Here is a 17,327-nt window from a genome sequence, read left to right on the forward strand (position 1 = left end):
ATATATATGTGTGTGTATTCGGTACTGCTAATAACATTTTACACACTCATTAAATCAGTCAACTAAAAAAAAAACTACACCCACTGTATATACGGTTGTACATGTGTATTTATATATATATATATGTGGGTACAGTGTGTGTGTGCGTACCATTTCACAGGCCAACGCACCGAATCATTGCGCATGTGGAAATTACGGAATATTAAGGCCCAAACACTGAAGGGGTGAACAGTGTCCCAATTGCAACGGCTACGGGGCTGTGAGGCATAATGCAAGACACAACTGGAAGCCAACATCTGGAAGGCTGCAAGCCTGGGCTTTGGCCGAGAGACCGCAGTTTAGGGGAGGACTCTATGGAACATTATCTGGGCTGCTACGTTGAGCGTGAATTATTTTGGTTAGCCCCAGATGCCGTGTATTGTGTGCCACAAGACATTGGTTGTATGAGACAGGGCCGAGCGTGGTTACTCTGAACCAGCGCCGAAATATCACGCGGGTCACAAAAAAAATCCCGGCACCTTGGTGTCGGAGTTCCATTTAACGTTCCCCGTGTTCTTCATCCTCCAGTGCTTGATGAACCGGGTGCCCGGCTGGAGATGCGTCCCGTCGGGCAAGTTCTCGTCCACGAACACCGCGCTGAGGGTTGGGATGATCTGGCTGGAGGGCAGCAGGGGAATCCTGTGAATAAACACCGTCACGTCAGATACAGAGAAAAGTGCCTTATTGACGTACCTAGAACCTCACGGGCCCTGGAATGCTTTGGATGTTCTAGGTACATCATAGGCACTTGTTCATTTGTAAGGGGGTGGGGGGGGGGGGGTCGGGGGGAGGAGGAAATCGGGCCGACCGTTCCATTTATCGAAATAGAAGCCCCCCACTTCTGTTTACAACATCCAGGGTTGCGTCATGTGATCAGCCCTAGAGCGATCACATGACCAGGAAGTGCCAGATGTCCAGTGGCACCACATTTAAGATGAAATATTGTATTGAGTATAGTACACAGAATGTTGTATCCACAGTGAGTCCATAGCCAGGGCCACAAGGACATTAGGAGTCAAATGACCACTGAGCTACTGCTTCAGCTCAACTTAATGCAAGCGCATTCAGATTATTTAGCAAACATAGAACAGAACCTCAATGGAGGACTAACCTACAGTTTTATCACGCAAAGACATTTGGTAAAAGTTGTCAAAACCCTAAAAAAAAAAAAAGAAGCTTTCGTTTACCACACACGTGTTAAAAGTTTCAAGCAATTCTTTAAAAACACAGGTCTGATTGGGTGAGATATTAGGGTGAGATGTAAGGAGGGGCAGAGGGGGGTATAGTGAGATATTAGGGGGAGATGTAAGGAGGAGCAGAGGAGGGTATAGTGAGATATTAGGGCGAGATTTAAGGAGGGGCAGAGGAGGGTATAGTGAGATATTGGGGTGAGATGTAAGGAGGGTATAGTGAGATATTAGGGTGAGATGTAATAGGGGCAGAGGAGGGTATAGTGAGATATTAGGGTGAGATGTAAGGAGGGGCAGAGGAGGGTATAGTGAGATATTAGGGTGAGATGTAAGGAGGTGCAGAGGAGGGTGTAGTGGGATATTAGGGTGAGATGTAAGGAGGGGCAGAGGAGGGTATAGTGAGATATTACTGTGAGATGTAAGGAGGGGCAGAGGAGGGTATACCCTTAAAAATGAGGAGGAGAATTTTGTAAGTAATACAGAATTTGATAGGAAGCCAGAAGAGGGATTTCAGCAGGAGAGACGCCGTGACAGATTTAGGAGAGAGTAAAGTGATTCTGGCAGCAGCGTTAAGGATAGATTGTAGGGGTGGCAGGAAGGCCGGACAGCAGGAGGTTACAGCGAAACCCAAGATAATAATCTAAGGCAGATAAGGTAGAGAAGGAACGGCAGAGGGAGTAGTGAACAAACAGACAGGACAATACATGGACGAAAGGGACAGTGAGGCATAGATTCTATTTCTTAGTATCCGTCATGCACTTGTTGACCGTGTCTATTAATTTACCGTTCCCTCTCGACCTCAGGTTGTTATATTGGGTTTTATACCCGTGTTAAACTCATGAGATCTCTGCACATCAGTATCGCTCACCAGAGGAAGAGAGAGCTCTTGAAAGCTTCTCCTAAAATAGCAATTGGGACGGGACAAACTCAGCTAGTTCTATTTAGTTTAATGTATTAGTGAGCGTCTACGTTTTCATTCCAAGTGCAATGACAGAGGAGACTCCTTTGTTACAAGACTTCGGTTCTCCATGCATAACCCAACCTCCGAGCAAGAGACGCTGAGATTATGCTGAGGTACAACCACTGTACAAGGCCTAGGAAGAAGACCATGTTGCTGGTGGTATCGAGGTACAACCACATTACAAGGTCCACAAAGTAGATCATGTTGCTGATGGTATCTGAGGTACAACCACATTACAAGGTTCACAAAGTAGACCATGTTGCTGATGGTATCTGAGGTACAACCACATTACAAGGTCCACAAAGTAGACCATGTTGCTGATGGTATCTGAGGTGCAACCAATGTACAAGGTCTAGGAAGAAGACCATGCTGCTGGTGGTATTGAGGTACAACCAATGTATAAGGTCCACAAAGTAGACCATGTTGCTGATGGTATCTGAGGAACAACCACATTACAAGGTCCACAAAGTAGACCATGTTGTGGGTGACATCGAGGTACCACATTACAAGGTCCACAAAGAAGACCATGTTGCTGGTGGTAGAGGTACAACCAATGAACAAGGTCCACAAAGAAGACCATGTTGCTGGTGGTATCGAGGTACAAGCAATGTACAAGGTCCACAAAGTAGACCATGTTGCTGATGGTATCTGATGTACAACCACTCTACAAGGTCTAGGAAGTAGACCATGTCGCTGATGGTATCGGAGCGTGGGCTTGCGAGAGTCTGGTCGGTATGCTTCCTTACACTAGTGCATTGCTCTGCGGGCTCTCGGGCCGTGCTTGGCGAGCCGTCTCCTCGCTTCTCGTGTCCAGGGAGCTCCACACGTGGATCTTGCGATGGAGCTTCAACTGCTTCTTCAGCTCTTTGACCTCGGCTTTGCGCTGCTTCTTCTCCGCACGCATGCGCTGCTTCTCGGCTTTCACCAACGTTTTGTCCATATGTTTCTGGAGCCTTGGGAGGGTATAAGAGAGAGGAGAAAGTGTAGTGAGCGGAGAAAGCAAGGAGCGAGAGAGGGGGCTCCTCTGACCTCTTAAATATGTCACTGCCATTAGTACACTTTCCCCTAGGAGGGCCTGCCGCAGTCGCACTGCTCGAGGGTCCATATTTCTGGACCGCGTTAAGCCTCCGGGGCGGCTTTAGTCCACAGCTTACCCTCCATCTCCTCCATGCCGGAGACATTGAGGTTGGCCACATCCGTTCACCTCCACCAGGGACGTACCTGACTTGCTCCGTGGACGTGGGTGGGTGCGGGTGCTGTCCGGTGCTGAACGCCTCGCCGCTGCTCACCACCGGTCGCCGCATCTTCAGGAACAAGTGGTTGGAGTCGTGATCGCAGTTCCCGGCTTCGCATTGCTCGCAGACGCTGAACGAGGGGCACGTGCTGTTGGCGTAGAGGAAGTTTAGGGAGTCGGCGGATGTTGGGGGATAACATTTTGTGATAACATCAAATGGGACGAGAGCGCGAGGGAGGGAGAGAGAAAGAAAACCGCCAACGAGCCGACGCGCGCTCTACGTCCTGCCTCAGAGAGATGCGGCCTGTTGTTCGCTCCGCCCGGTCGCTCACACTATGGATGTGGCCTCATTGCCCACCCCTCTGCTTCTCGGGCCTACCTGCACTGGTAGCGTACACCCAGGATTCTGCCTTGACAGGTGCTGCAGGCCAGCAGCCAGTCATGCAGGGAGCTGCGGGAGGCCGGGCGGTCTGGTTCTTGAAGGGCCGACGACGAGCCGCTGTCCGACATCCAGTCCTGGCTCCGGCCGAGTTTGTCGCCCAACGTCTGGTTCACCTTCTCCACGGTCTCGCTCACTATCTGTTCCTTAAACTGGAGAGAGAGAGAGATGTCAGGTGAGGGGCATCCGTGAGCACAACACACGGAGCAGAGAGCATCCATGTTCTTACAGGAGAGAGGCTGCCATTAAAATACTCTATAATATTCTTAACGTGTAGCAAAGGGATCCCCCCGCGTTGCAGGCCCCCACTGGAGGTAAAAGGGTTAAACCTCTCCAAATAGTCTCAGCAACCCCATCAGAGCACCTTATGCCACACTACCATACAAGAACCCCCCTCTTACTGTGGCGATTAATCCGTATCCGCAAACCCAACAACAGAATATAACTCCCTAGCACACACACCGACCGGTGTTGGGAACATCTCCACGACCAAGTCAAGCAAAGAGGGACCGTCCAAAGGATTGACGTGCTTTCCCACAAAAACAGAACTCGGTGGTGGACATACTCTTCGGGAGACTTCGACCCGAAGACTTCTTCCATGACACAGAAGAACCCACCAACAACGTAGCATGGAACACTACCACAGCCTCTATTCATTGAACAGGCAAGAAGATACCTACTGTGTCCATGTAGTTGGTGAACCTATCTGGTGGGATTCCACTGGTCACTTTAGTCACACTTGGGCCTTGCTGCCCTATTGTCGTGTTCCAAGACACGGAAGAGTCCACCAATACCGTAGCATGAAGACACTGCCACGGGCTTCGTGAATAGACAAGATGATACCTACTGTGTCCATGTAGGTGGTGAACCAATCTGGTGGGATTCCATTGGTCCTTTTAGCCACGCTCGGGCCGTTCTGCTCCATCATCTGTCAATGATAAAAAGGAACACTGTGTATCGCAATCAGGACTTCAATGTAGGCCGTGATACGATTTATCGAACGTTATACTCAAGATATTTTAATGCGGTTTCTTTTATATAAAACATGAAACAAGCATGAGGTAACATTCTTTATTTGAAGGTTCAATTCCTGGTAGCGGACCCTAAAATGTTTTAAACGTTTTTGTCAATAATTATAACAATCTAAATGTCTTCCGTAAACAAATCTAACCATGCTTAGTGTTGAAACAAGGCCGTTTTCGTGTCTTTGGAGATTAAACAGGCTTAGTTTTTCTTCATGGCCTCTGAATGAGGGGGGGTGGGGGTAAAGTTAATCTTGTACCCCCCCGATGAACTGGAAGTCTGTCAGAGAGTGCATGATGAGGGGAACTTGTCTGTATGGAAAGTGACAGAAAAACACCAGGTTATCTGCATATGAAGCTAATTTAAAGTTCCCTGTTTCCAATCCTCAAGCGTCTCTTGTAGTCGAATGGCCAATGGTTCTATAGCCGAATCAAAGAGTAATGGTGATAGTGGGCACCCTTCTCCAGTGCCTCTGCCAAAACAAATAAAGACTGGGAACACAACGCAGTGACATGTTTAGGGGGTCAGTCCCTTCTAGGAGCAAAGTGAACTCCTGCAGGTTTCAGCTGGGCAATTGCCACATTTTTACTCAAATCTGACAAATATAAGAATATTTAATGTATTACTAAAGTGAGATTTGGGCTGGGTGTGATTTCCTCTCGCTACTCCCTTTTGTTATATGTCCCTGCGTGATCAGCAAGTGCTTGTAGAGTCAGAGTCCCCCCCCCCCATCTCACCTCCCCTTATCTTTACTGGCTCTCTGATAAGGACAGGGCAATCGATTGACAAACACTTCCCCCATTCAGAGGCCCTGAAGAAAGTCAACTGGCCGACTATGTGGGATCACACACTTAACACACTTAAATAGCAGCTGTGGGAGCTTCCAAAGCCCCGCCCCCACCATGCCTTGCTGCTTTGGATGCATAGTATTGTGAGAACCTCCTGCTATGTGACAGCTATAACCCCCACTCCCCCCCACTATGGTGCAGTTTGGGGACCTTACTAAATAAATATATATATATATATATATATATATATATATATATATATATATATATATATATATATATATATATATATATATATATATATAGCAACTGTAAATATTCCTGTATATTCATTTGCATGTCTTAGGCAGGTCTGCAACCCTGTCTTTCCCCATTATCACCCAGCACACAGCGCTTCCACTGCAGCAAGGGATTCTGGGAAATGACATGCAAATGAGCACACAGTGCCACTTTTTATCTCATGCTCACATTACATGAGCAACCCTTAGTCAATGCATGCTGCTTTAAACACAGCTTTTAAGCAAGGACTTGGGAGATGCAAAGTCAGTTAACCCACTCACAGACATGTTTCAACCTTAATGGGTATCATCAGTGTGAGGTTGGCTTGCTGACATTTGCTCAAATGTGATAAGAGTAGGTATTATATATATATATATATATACACTTTTTTTACCCACCATAACCTTAATAATTGTGGTGATTACCTAGTCTATAGTTTCAAACCAGCTTAGCCATTACAACCAGCCTCACACTGATGATACCCATCAAGGTTGAAACATGTCTGTGAGTGGGTTTAATGGCTTTGCATCTCATCCCAGCCTCTGTCTAAAAGCTATGTTTAAAGCAGCATGCATTGGCTTGAGGATTTGCTTGTGTAATACGAGCTTGAGACAAAAGGTGGCACTGTGTGCTCATTTGCATGTCATTTCCCAGAATCCCTTGCTGCAGTGGAAGCGCTGTATGCTGGGCGATAATGGGGAAAGACAGGGTTGCAGACCTGTCTAAGACATGCAAATGAACATACAGTAATATTTACAGTTTATATATATACTAGCTGAGAGACCCGGCGTTGCCCGTGAGTTAAATTTCCTGCTATGAGTGAGGGAGGGGGAGGACAGTGGACAGGAGGGGTAGGCGGGGACAGTGGACAGGAGGGGGGGACAGTGGACAGGAGGGGGGGGACAGTGGACAGGAGGGGGGGACAGTGGACAGGAGGGGGGGCAGTGGACAGGAGGGGGGGGCAGTGGACAGGAGGGGGGAGGAGGACAGTGGACAGGAGGGGGGGGGGGCGATAGTGCAGAATAAATTACTTTCTTCAGTATTAGGTGATACCTTTTTTTATTTGGACTAACAATTTGTCATAGGAAAAGCTTTCGAGAGTTCTCCTCTCTTCCGCAGGTCGGCAATACTGGTTTTCAAAGGAATCTATGGCTAAAACAGAGATTAGGAAAGCAGGAAAAAACCAGATGTAGATATACTCTTCCAATGTCTCCAGACATCCCTTTCTCACCCGCCTTATCTACATCTCTCTTTGTTTGTTTTTTGTTTCCCCCCCCCCCTGCTCTCCCAAACCTCTGCTTTAGCCACAGAATCCTTAGTAACCAGTATCACTGACCCGAGGAAGAGAGGACAACTCTCGAAAGCTTGTCCTATGACATCAATTGTTAGTCCAAATAAAAAAAAAAAAGGTAGAACAGGAGCGGAAGAAATAGGAGTATATAATTAATCAAACATACAGGACACCTGCAAGCTCATATTGAACCCCCAAAATAACCCCAACATATATATATAAGCATCTAGGTGTCGCAGAGGAGTGCTCCTGAGCATGGCGATATATATTTAAAACCAGAGACAGAACATGAAACACAGACAGAGCTCAGTGCACATCCAGTGAAACCTATACACGGTACAGTGCCTAAATATATATGTATAGATATCTATTAAATAAAATGGTCTTTTAGTTTAACATTTTGGCCAAAGTGTTGTAAGCCCCTGAGCCACTACACGGCAGACCACATCTCAAGGGGCAGAAGAAATATGAGTATATAATTAGTCAACAAGCAAACATTTAGCCCGACGCTTAGGTCCCCACTGGGGGGGGGGGGGGGGGAGGGGGCGGGCGGGGAGAGAGTGTGTGAGACTTGACAAAGAGCCATGTAGTCTCGAAATGTCACGGTTTTTATTCTGATAAGTGCTGTGGATCTTTTGGATAACACACACACGTCACGCCACCATTTTCTTTCCCCGCTTGGCTGCATTACCTTGTTATAGGCCTCTCCTCTCTGCATCTCTTGCCCCACCGCCCTCGCCAGCATAGAGTAATGCCCCAGGGGCCGTTTCCCGCTCCTCACTGCCGGGACCTGTTCCGCCGGCTCGGCCGGCTCGCCGCGGGACTCCTTGCCGCGGGAGGCGGGCGCCGGGTCTGGCCGCTGGGACTTCTCATACACGTTCACCTCCAGGAGCCCTCCCTGCTTCACCGCGATCTGAGCGCGCGACAAAAAAAAAGGATTGTACAGGGAACGGCCACCGCATCTCCCAAACACGCCTGCGCGTTTCGACAGCAGCGGTACCCACTATCTTTTCATTTTAATCCCCCCCCCAGAAATAAACCATGATATTGTCAGCTTCGGGGGAACCCCACCGGCGGTCTAGGACTTTTGCCGCGGCCATATCGCCGCCACCAAGTCGACGCTCTGCCGCCACGCACCTTGCCGGCGGAAATGTAAAAAGGGCAGCCTCTGGCACCAGGACGGCACGCAGGAGGCACTTAAAAATGGCGTCTCTGGCTGAGGCCAATTTGGTGTCCGCCGCAGAACACCAAACTGGCATCCGGCAGAGATGCCATTGTTAAACGCCTCGGCATGCTGTCCCAACGCCGGCGGCGAGATGTCTGGTGGCAAGATGTCCCCGCGGCGGGGGGAAAACGGTCGCGGCGGACAAAAAAAAAAAAGTCCCATTCCTCACACCGGTGCCCGAGATACTTTACCGGTGAATTTACCGGGTTTATATCTCCCTCCATGGGGAGATCAAAAATGGCCGCCATCGCATGCAGCCGGCCATTTAAACCCCCCCCCCCCAGGAAGGAACGCTGGTAACTTCACCGATACGTATCTCCGGAACTGGAGGATCCCCGGAGCTGGCGTTTGTCTGCGGGGGGGGGGGGGGGGGGGGAGGGGAAACAGCTACCCCCTCCCCCGCTCCTATTCTGAACGCGCAGGAGTTTGCGCCGGCAAACCCCACCATCTCCTCCCCCCCCCTCAAATCCAATAATTACCTTCAGTGCTTCTTCATATTCCTCTAAAAAAAAGACAAAAAGAGAAAAAAAAATGCATTAGGTGGAGAAAAAAAAAATCACTCGCCAGGCGCACGATATCCGGTAACACAACGCAGACATTACGGGCGCCAAGCACTCAGCGCCGACGCAGTTGCGTCAAAAAAAGTAACCTTTTTATTTTTCCGGCCAGCGCGAGTTGCGACAAAATAACGACTTGGGCGCCAACGTTTTTTGCCTTTGACACAGAGACGTCTGCTTTAGGCTGCGGCCACGCTGCCGCGGAGCGCGCTCATGCTCCAGAGTGGTGACGTCACCGTCTCGCCAAGCATGAGCGCAGGCAGTCCTGCATAATTTTGCAGGCGAGAGCAGGGGGGGCGTGGATCGGGGCTATTTCTGTGTGTAATGTGTGTGTGTGGCGGTGTGTGTTGCGGCTGTGTGTGTGTGGCGGTGTGCATTTACTGCTGCTGGAGCGCGCTTCTAAAATCAACGTTTTTGTCTCCCCAAGCGCGCCGCGTGAGTGTGGCCGCAGCCTTATACGGAAATCATGCTCTATACAAGAATCCCATTGCAGATACAGTGTTACCATTCTTACAGGGGCTGCGCTATTCGGTTTGTGAATCGCTGTTTAAATGTTGCCCGGGCCAATAGCAAGTCGTGACATCATCCAACGTTGACTGGGTGATGCACTGGGCTGGAACCACACACACACACACACGCACACGCAAGGGGTGTAGACCAAAAAGTGACATTGTTGTTGGCGACAAAGGATAGAGAGGATTCGGCAGGAATGTGGGAAAAAGGTTTTGTGGTCGGCCAATCTCAAGTAAAATGTCACCTTTTGGTGTACACGCCAAGCGTTGGGTCTGGCGCACGCCCAACACGTCACCCAGTCAACACCATCCCAACGGTCAAGCATGGTCGTGGCCCCATCATGTTCTGGTGGACGCTGCTCTTCAGCAGGGACAGGGAGGCGGGTCGGGATACAGGAGAGAAAGGACGGTGCAAAGTGCTGGAGAATCCTTGAGGAAAACCTGGTTGGGTTCAGTCCAGTCTCTGATATTGGGGGGGTAGGGGAGAATTCACATTTCAGCAGGACAAGGACCCGAAGCAGAAAGCCAAAGCCACACTGGAGAGGCTGAACAAGAAGAGGATTAAACGTTCTTGATTGGCCCAGTCACAGACCTGACTTGAATCCAAATGGAACATATACGGAGACCTGAAGATTGCGGTCCATCAACGACAATATACATACATACATACATACATACGTACATACATACGTATGTACGTCTTTATTTATATAGCACCATTAATGTACACAGCGCGTCACCGCAGTAATACACGTGACATAATCATAGAAATAACAAATAATACAAATAACACATAAAGAGGAGAAGCGCTTCAGACATAAAAGCAACATGTAGGAAAAGGAGTCCCTGCTCCGAAGAGCTTACACTCTAATTGGTTGGTAGGAAGAACGTATAGAGACAGTAGGAGGGCGTTCTGGTAAGTGCGTCAGCAGGGGGCCAAGGTTTATGTATGAGGTGTATAGTATCAGCCACGGTGCTACTCGTATGCTTCGTTAAGCAGGTGTGTTTTGAGTTGGGTCTTAAAGGTGGGTAGAGAGGGTGCTAGTCGGGTGTTGAGGGGAAGGGCATTCCAGAGGTGTGGGGCAGTCAGTGAGAAGGGTTTTAGGCGGGAGAGGGCTTTCGATACAAAGGGGGGAGAGAGAAGACATCCTTGAGCAGAACGCAAGAGTCGGGATGGTGTATAGCGAGAAATTAGGGCAGAGATGTAAGGAGGAGCAGAAGAGGTACAGTGAGATATTAGGGTGAGATGCAAGGAGGGGCAGAGGAGGATATAGCGAGATATTAGGGTGAGATGTAAGGAGAGGCAGGAGGGTATAGTGAGATATTAGGGTGAGATGTAAGGAGGGACAGAGGAGGGTATAGTGAGATATTAGTGTGAGATGTAAGGAGGGGCAGAGGAGGGTATAGTGAGATATTAGGGTGAGATGTAAGGAGGGGCAGAGGAGGGTATAGTGAGATATTAGGGTGAGATGTAAGGAGGGGCAGAGGAGGGTATAGTGAGATATTAGGGTGAGCTGTAAGGAAGGGCAGAGGAGGATACAGTGAGATATTAGGGTGAGATGTAAGGAGGGGCAGAGGAGGGTATAGTGAGATTGGGGTGAGATGTAAGGAGGGGCAGAGGAGGGTATAGTGAGATATTAGGGTGAGATGTAAGGAGGGGCAGAGGCGTGTATAGTGAGATATTAGGGTGAGATGTAAGGAGGGGCAGAGGAGGGTACAGTGAGATATTAGGGTGAGATGCAAGGAGGGGCAGAGGAGGATATAGTGAGATATTGGGGTGAGACGTAAGGAGGGGCAGAGGAGGGTATAGTGAGATATTAGGGTGAGATGTAAGGAGAGGCAGAGGAGGGTATAGTGAGATATTAGGGTGAGATGTAAGGAGGGGCAGAGGAGGGTATAGTGAGATATTAGGGTGAGATGTAAGGAGGGGCAGAGGAGGGTATAGTGAGATATTAGGGTGAGATGCAAGGAGGGGCAGAGGAGGATATAGCGAGATATTAGGGTGAGATGTAAGGAGAGGCAGGAGGGTATAGTGAGATATTAGGGTGAGATGTAAGGAGGGACAGAGGAGTGTATAGTGAGATATTAGTGTGAGATGTAAGGAGGGGCAGAGGAGGGTATAGTGAGATATTAGGGTGAGATGTAAGGAGGGGCAGAGGAGGGTATAGTGAGATATTAGGGTGAGATGTAAGGAGGGGCAGAGGAGGGTATAGTGAGATATTAGGGTGAGCTGTAAGGAAGGGCAGAGGAGGATACAGTGAGATATTAGGGTGAGATGTAAGGAGGGGCAGAGGAGGGTATAGTGAGATTGGGGTGAGATGTAAGGAGGGGCAGAGGAGGGTATAGTGAGATATTAGGGTGAGATGTAAGGAGGGGCAGAGGCGTGTATAGTGAGATATTAGGGTGAGATGTAAGGAGGGGCAGAGGAGGGTACAGTGAGATATTAGGGTGAGATGCAAGGAGGGGCAGAGGAGGATATAGTGAGATATTGGGGTGAGACGTAAGGAGGGGCAGAGGAGGGTATAGTGAGATATTAGGGTGAGATGTAAGGAGAGGCAGAGGAGGGTATAGTGAGATATTAGGGTGAGATGTAAGGAGGGGCAGAGGAGGGTATAGTGAGATATTAGGGTGAGATGTAAGGAGGGGCAGAGGAGGGTATAGTGAGATATTAGGGTGAGATGTAAGGAAGGGCAGAGGAGGATATAGTGAGATATTGGGGTGAGACGTAAGGAGGGGCAGAGGAGGGTATAGTGAGATATTAGGGTGAGATGTAAGGAGGGGCAGAGGAGGGTATAGTGAGATATTAGGGTGAGATGTAAGGAGGGGCAGAGGAGGGTATAGTGAGATATTAGGGGGAGATGTAAGGAGGGGCAGAGGAGGGTATAGTGAGATATTAGGGTGAGATGTAAGGAAGGGCAGAGGAGGATACAGTGAGATATTAGGGTGAGATGTAAGGAGGGGCAGAGGAGGGTATAGTGAGATTGGGGTGAGATGTAAGGAGGGGCAGAGGAGGGTATAGTGAGATATTAGGGTGAGATGTAAGGAGGGGCAGAGGCGTGTATAGTGAGAGATTAGGGTGAGATGTAAGGAGGGGCAGAGGCGTGTATAGTGAGATATTAGGGTGAGATGTAAGGAGGGGCAGAGGAGTGTATAGTGAGATATTAGGGTGAGATGTAAGGAGGGGCAGAGGAGGGTATAGTGAGATATTAGGGTGAGATGTAAGGAGGGGCAGAGGAGGGTATAGTGAGATATTAGGGTGAGATGTAAGGAGGGGCAGAGGAGGGTATAGTGAGATATTAGGGATGAGATGTAAGGAGGGGCAGAGGAGGGTATAGTGAGATATTAGGGTGAGATGTAAGGAGAGGCAGAGGAGGGTATAGTGAGATATTAGGGTGAGATGTAAGGAGGGGCAGAGGAGGGTATAGTGAGATATTGGGGTGAGATGTAAGGAGGGGCAGAGGAGGGTATAGTGAGATATTAGGGTGAGATGTAAGGAGGGGCAGAGGAGGGTATAGTGAGATATTAGGGTGAGATGTAAGGAGGGGCAGAGGAGGGAATAGTGAGATATTGCGGTGAGATGTAAGGAGGGGCATAGGGGGGTATAGTGATATATTAGGGTGAGATGTGAGGAGGGTATAGTGAGATATTAGGGTGAGATGTAAGGAGGGGCAGAGGATGGTATAGTGAGATATTAGGGTGAGATGTAAGGAGGGGCAGAGGGGGGTATAGTGAGATATTAGGACGAGATGTACGGAGGGACAGAGGAGGGTATAGTGAGATATTGGGGTGAGATGTAAGGAGGGGCAGAGGAGGGTATAGTGAGATATTAGGGTGAGATGTAAGGAAGGGCAGAGGAGGATACAGTGAGATATTAGGGTGAGATGTAAGGAGGGGCAGAGGAGGGTATAGTGAGATTGGGGTGAGATGTAAGGATGGGCAGAGGAGGGTATAGTGAGATATTAGGGTGAGATGTAAGGAGGGGCAGAGGAGGGTATAGTGAGATATTAGGGTGAGATGTAAGGAGGGGCAGAGGAGGGTATAGTGAGATATTAGGGTGAGATGTAAGGAGGGGCAGAGGAGGGTATAGTGAGATATTAGGGTAAGATGTAAGGAGGGGCAGAGGGGGGTATAGTGAGATATTAGGGTGAGATGTAAGGAGGGGCAGAGGAGGGTATAGTGAGATATTAGGGTGAGATGTAAGGAGGGGCAGAGGAGGGTATAGTGAGATATTAGGGTAAGATGTAAGGAGGGGCAGAGGAGGGTATAGTGAGATATTAGGGTAAGATGTAAGGAGGGGCAGAGGGGGGTATAGTGAGATATTAGGGTGAGATGTAAGGAGGGACAGAGGAGGGTATAGTGAGATATTAGGGTGAGATGTAAGGAGGGGCAGAGGAGGGTATAGTGAGATATTAGGGTGAGATGTAAGGAGGGGCAGAGGAGGGTATAGTGAGATATTAGGGTAAGATGTAAGGAGGGGCAGAGGGGGGTATAGTGAGATATTAGGGTAAGATGTAAGGAGGGGCAGAGGGGGGTATAGTGAGATATTAGGGCTGAAATGTAAGGAGGGTATAGTGAGATATTAGGGTGAGATGTAAGGAAGGGCAGAGGAGGATACAGTGAGATATTAGGGTGAGATGTAAGGAGGGGCAGAGGGGGGTATAGTGAGATATTAGGGTGAGATGTAAGGAGGGGCAGAGGAGGGTATGTGAGATATTAGGGTGAGATGCAAGGAGGGGCAGAGGAGGATATAGCGAGATATTAGGGTGAGATGTAAGGAGAGGCAGGAGGGTATAGTGAGATATTAGGGTGAGATGTAAGGAGGGACAGAGGAGGGTATAGTGAGATATTAGTGTGAGATGTAAGGAGGGGCAGAGGAGGGTATAGTGAGATATTAGGGTGAGATGTAAGGAGGGGCAGAGGAGGGTATAGTGAGATATTAGGGTGAGATGTAAGGAGGGGCAGAGGAGGGTATAGTGAGATATTAGGGTGAGCTGTAAGGAAGGGCAGAGGAGGATACAGTGAGATATTAGGGTGAGATGTAAGGAGGGGCAGAGGAGGGTATAGTGAGATTGGGGTGAGATGTAAGGAGGGGCAGAGGAGGGTATAGTGAGATATTAGGGTGAGATGTAAGGAGGGGCAGAGGCGTGTATAGTGAGATATTAGGGTGAGATGTAAGGAGGGGCAGAGGAGGGTACAGTGAGATATTAGGGTGAGATGCAAGGAGGGGCAGAGGAGGATATAGTGAGATATTGGGGTGAGACGTAAGGAGGGGCAGAGGAGGGTATAGTGAGATATTAGGGTGAGATGTAAGGAGAGGCAGAGGAGGGTATAGTGAGATATTAGGGTGAGATGTAAGGAGGGGCAGAGGAGGGTATAGTGAGATATTAGGGTGAGATGTAAGGAGGGGCAGAGGAGGGTATAGTGAGATATTAGGGTGAGATGTAAGGAAGGGCAGAGGAGGATATAGTGAGATATTGGGGTGAGACGTAAGGAGGGGCAGAGGAGGGTATAGTGAGATATTAGGGTGAGATGTAAGGAGGGGCAGAGGAGGGTATAGTGAGATATTAGGGTGAGATGTAAGGAGGGGCAGAGGAGGGTATAGTGAGATATTAGGGGGAGATGTAAGGAGGGGCAGAGGAGGGTATAGTGAGATATTAGGGTGAGATGTAAGGAAGGGCAGAGGAGGATACAGTGAGATATTAGGGTGAGATGTAAGGAGGGGCAGAGGAGGGTATAGTGAGATTGGGGTGAGATGTAAGGAGGGGCAGAGGAGGGTATAGTGAGATATTAGGGTGAGATGTAAGGAGGGGCAGAGGCGTGTATAGTGAGAGATTAGGGTGAGATGTAAGGAGGGGCAGAGGCGTGTATAGTGAGATATTAGGGTGAGATGTAAGGAGGGGCAGAGGAGTGTATAGTGAGATATTAGGGTGAGATGTAAGGAGGGGCAGAGGAGGGTATAGTGAGATATTAGGGGGAGATGTAAGGAGGGGCAGAGGAGGGTATAGTGAGATATTAGGGTGAGATGTAAGGAGGGGCAGAGGAGGTATAGTGAGATATTAGGGTGAGATGTAAGGAGAGGCAGAGGAGGGTATAGTGAGATATTAGGGTGAGATGTAAGGAGGGGCAGAGGAGGGAATAGTGAGATATTGCGGTGAGATGTAAGGAGGGGCAGAGGATGGTATAGTGAGATATTAGGGTGAGATGTAAGGAGGGGCAGAGGAGGGTATAGTGAGATATTAGGGTGAGATGTAAGGAAGGGCAGAGGAGGATACAGTGAGATATTAGGGTGAGATGTAAGGAGGGGCAGAGGAGGGTATAGTGAGATTGGGGTGAGATGTAAGGATGGGCAGAGGAGGGTATAGTGAGATATTAGGGTGAGATGTAAGGAGGGGCAGAGGAGGGTATAGTGAGATATTAGGGTGAGATGTAAGGAGGGGCAGAGGAGGGTATAGTGAGATATTAGGGTGAGATGTAAGGAGGGGCAGAGGAGGGTATAGTGAGATATTAGGGTGAGATGTAAGGAGGGGCAGAGGAGGGTATAGTGAGATATTAGGGTAAGATGTAAGGAGGGGCAGAGGGGGGTATAGTGAGATATTAGGGTGAGATGTAAGGAGGGGCAGAGGGGGGTATAGTGATATATTAGGGTGAGATGTGAGGAGGGTATAGTGAGATATTAGGGTGAGATGTGAGGGGGGGCAGAGGAGGGTATAGTGAGATATTAGGGTGAGATGTAAGGAGGGGCAGAGGAGGGTATAGTGAGATATTAGGGTGAGATGTAAGGAGGGGCAGAGGAGGGTATAGTGAGATATTAGGGTAAGATGTAAGGAGGGGCAGAGGGGGGTATAGTGAGATATTAGGGTAAGATGTAAGGAGGGGCAGAGGGGGGTATAGTGAGATATTAGGGCTGAAATGTAAGGAGGGTATAGTGAGATATTAGGGTGAGATGTAAGGAAGGGCAGAGGAGGATACAGTGAGATATTAGGGTGAGATGTAAGGAGGGGCAGAGGGGGGTATAGTGAGATATTAGGACGAGATGTACGGAGGGACAGAGGAGGGTATAGTCAGATATTAGGGTGAGATGTAAGGAGGGGCAGAGGAGGGTATAGTGAGATATTAGGGTGAGATGTAAGGAGGGGCAGAGGAGGGTATAGTGAGATATTAGGATGAGATGTAAGGAGGGGCAGAGGGGGGTATAGTGAGATATTAGGGTGAGATGTAAGGAGGGTATAGTGAGATATTAGGGTGAGATGTAAGGAAGGGCAGAGGAGGATACAGTGAGATATTAGGGTGAGATGTAAGGAGGGGCAGAGGAGGGTATAGTGAGATTGGGGTGAGATGTAAGGAGGGGCAGAGGAGGGTATAGTGAGATATTAGGGTGAGATGTAAGGAGGGGCAGAGGCGTGTATAGTGAGATATTAGGGTGAGATGTAAGGAGGGGCAGAGGAGGGTATAGTGAGATATTAGGGTGAGATGCAAGGAGGGGCAGAGGAGGATATAGTGAGATATTGGGGTGAGACGTAAGGAGGGGCAGAGGAGTGTATAGTGAGATATTAAGGTGAGATGTAAGGAGGGGCAGAGGAGGGTATAGTGAGATATTAGGGTGAGATGTAAGGAGGGGCAGAGGAGGGTATAGTGAGATATTATGGTGAGATGTAAGGAGGGACAGAGGAGGGTATAGTGAGATATTAGGGTGAGATGTAAGGAGGGACAGAGGAGGGTATAGTGAGATATTAGGGTGAGATGTAAGGAGGGGCAGAGGAGTGTATAGTGAGATATTAGGGTGAGATGT

The 17,327-nt window shown here is 48.9% G+C and overlaps 1 protein-coding gene across 9 annotated transcripts in view; it reads right to left on the minus strand.

The window, feature by feature from the left end:
- NBR1 (NBR1 autophagy cargo receptor) overlaps positions 1-17,327 on the minus strand; it is a 62,250-nt gene that overhangs the window by 23,592 nt on the left and 21,331 nt on the right. For all 9 annotated transcript variants that reach the window (XR_012789965.1, XM_075580197.1, XM_075580201.1 and 6 more), the window contains 7 exons: positions 8,949-8,971; positions 7,936-8,157; positions 4,711-4,791; positions 3,804-4,015; positions 3,412-3,573; positions 2,937-3,143; positions 519-678 (listed from right to left, as the gene is read on the minus strand). Coding sequence is in view for 8 of the 9 variants with exons in the window: in XM_075580197.1 (XP_075436312.1) it covers positions 519-678; positions 2,937-3,143; positions 3,412-3,573; positions 3,804-4,015; positions 4,711-4,791; positions 7,936-8,157; positions 8,949-8,971 (1,067 nt within the window). In the remaining variant the exon portion in view is untranslated. The remainder of the gene's footprint in view (positions 1-518; positions 679-2,936; positions 3,144-3,411; positions 3,574-3,803; positions 4,016-4,710; positions 4,792-7,935; positions 8,158-8,948; positions 8,972-17,327) is intronic.

This window comes from Ascaphus truei, chromosome 23 (genome assembly GCF_040206685.1).
Source record: "Ascaphus truei isolate aAscTru1 chromosome 23, aAscTru1.hap1, whole genome shotgun sequence".
Lineage (NCBI taxonomy): Eukaryota > Metazoa > Chordata > Amphibia > Anura > Ascaphidae > Ascaphus > Ascaphus truei.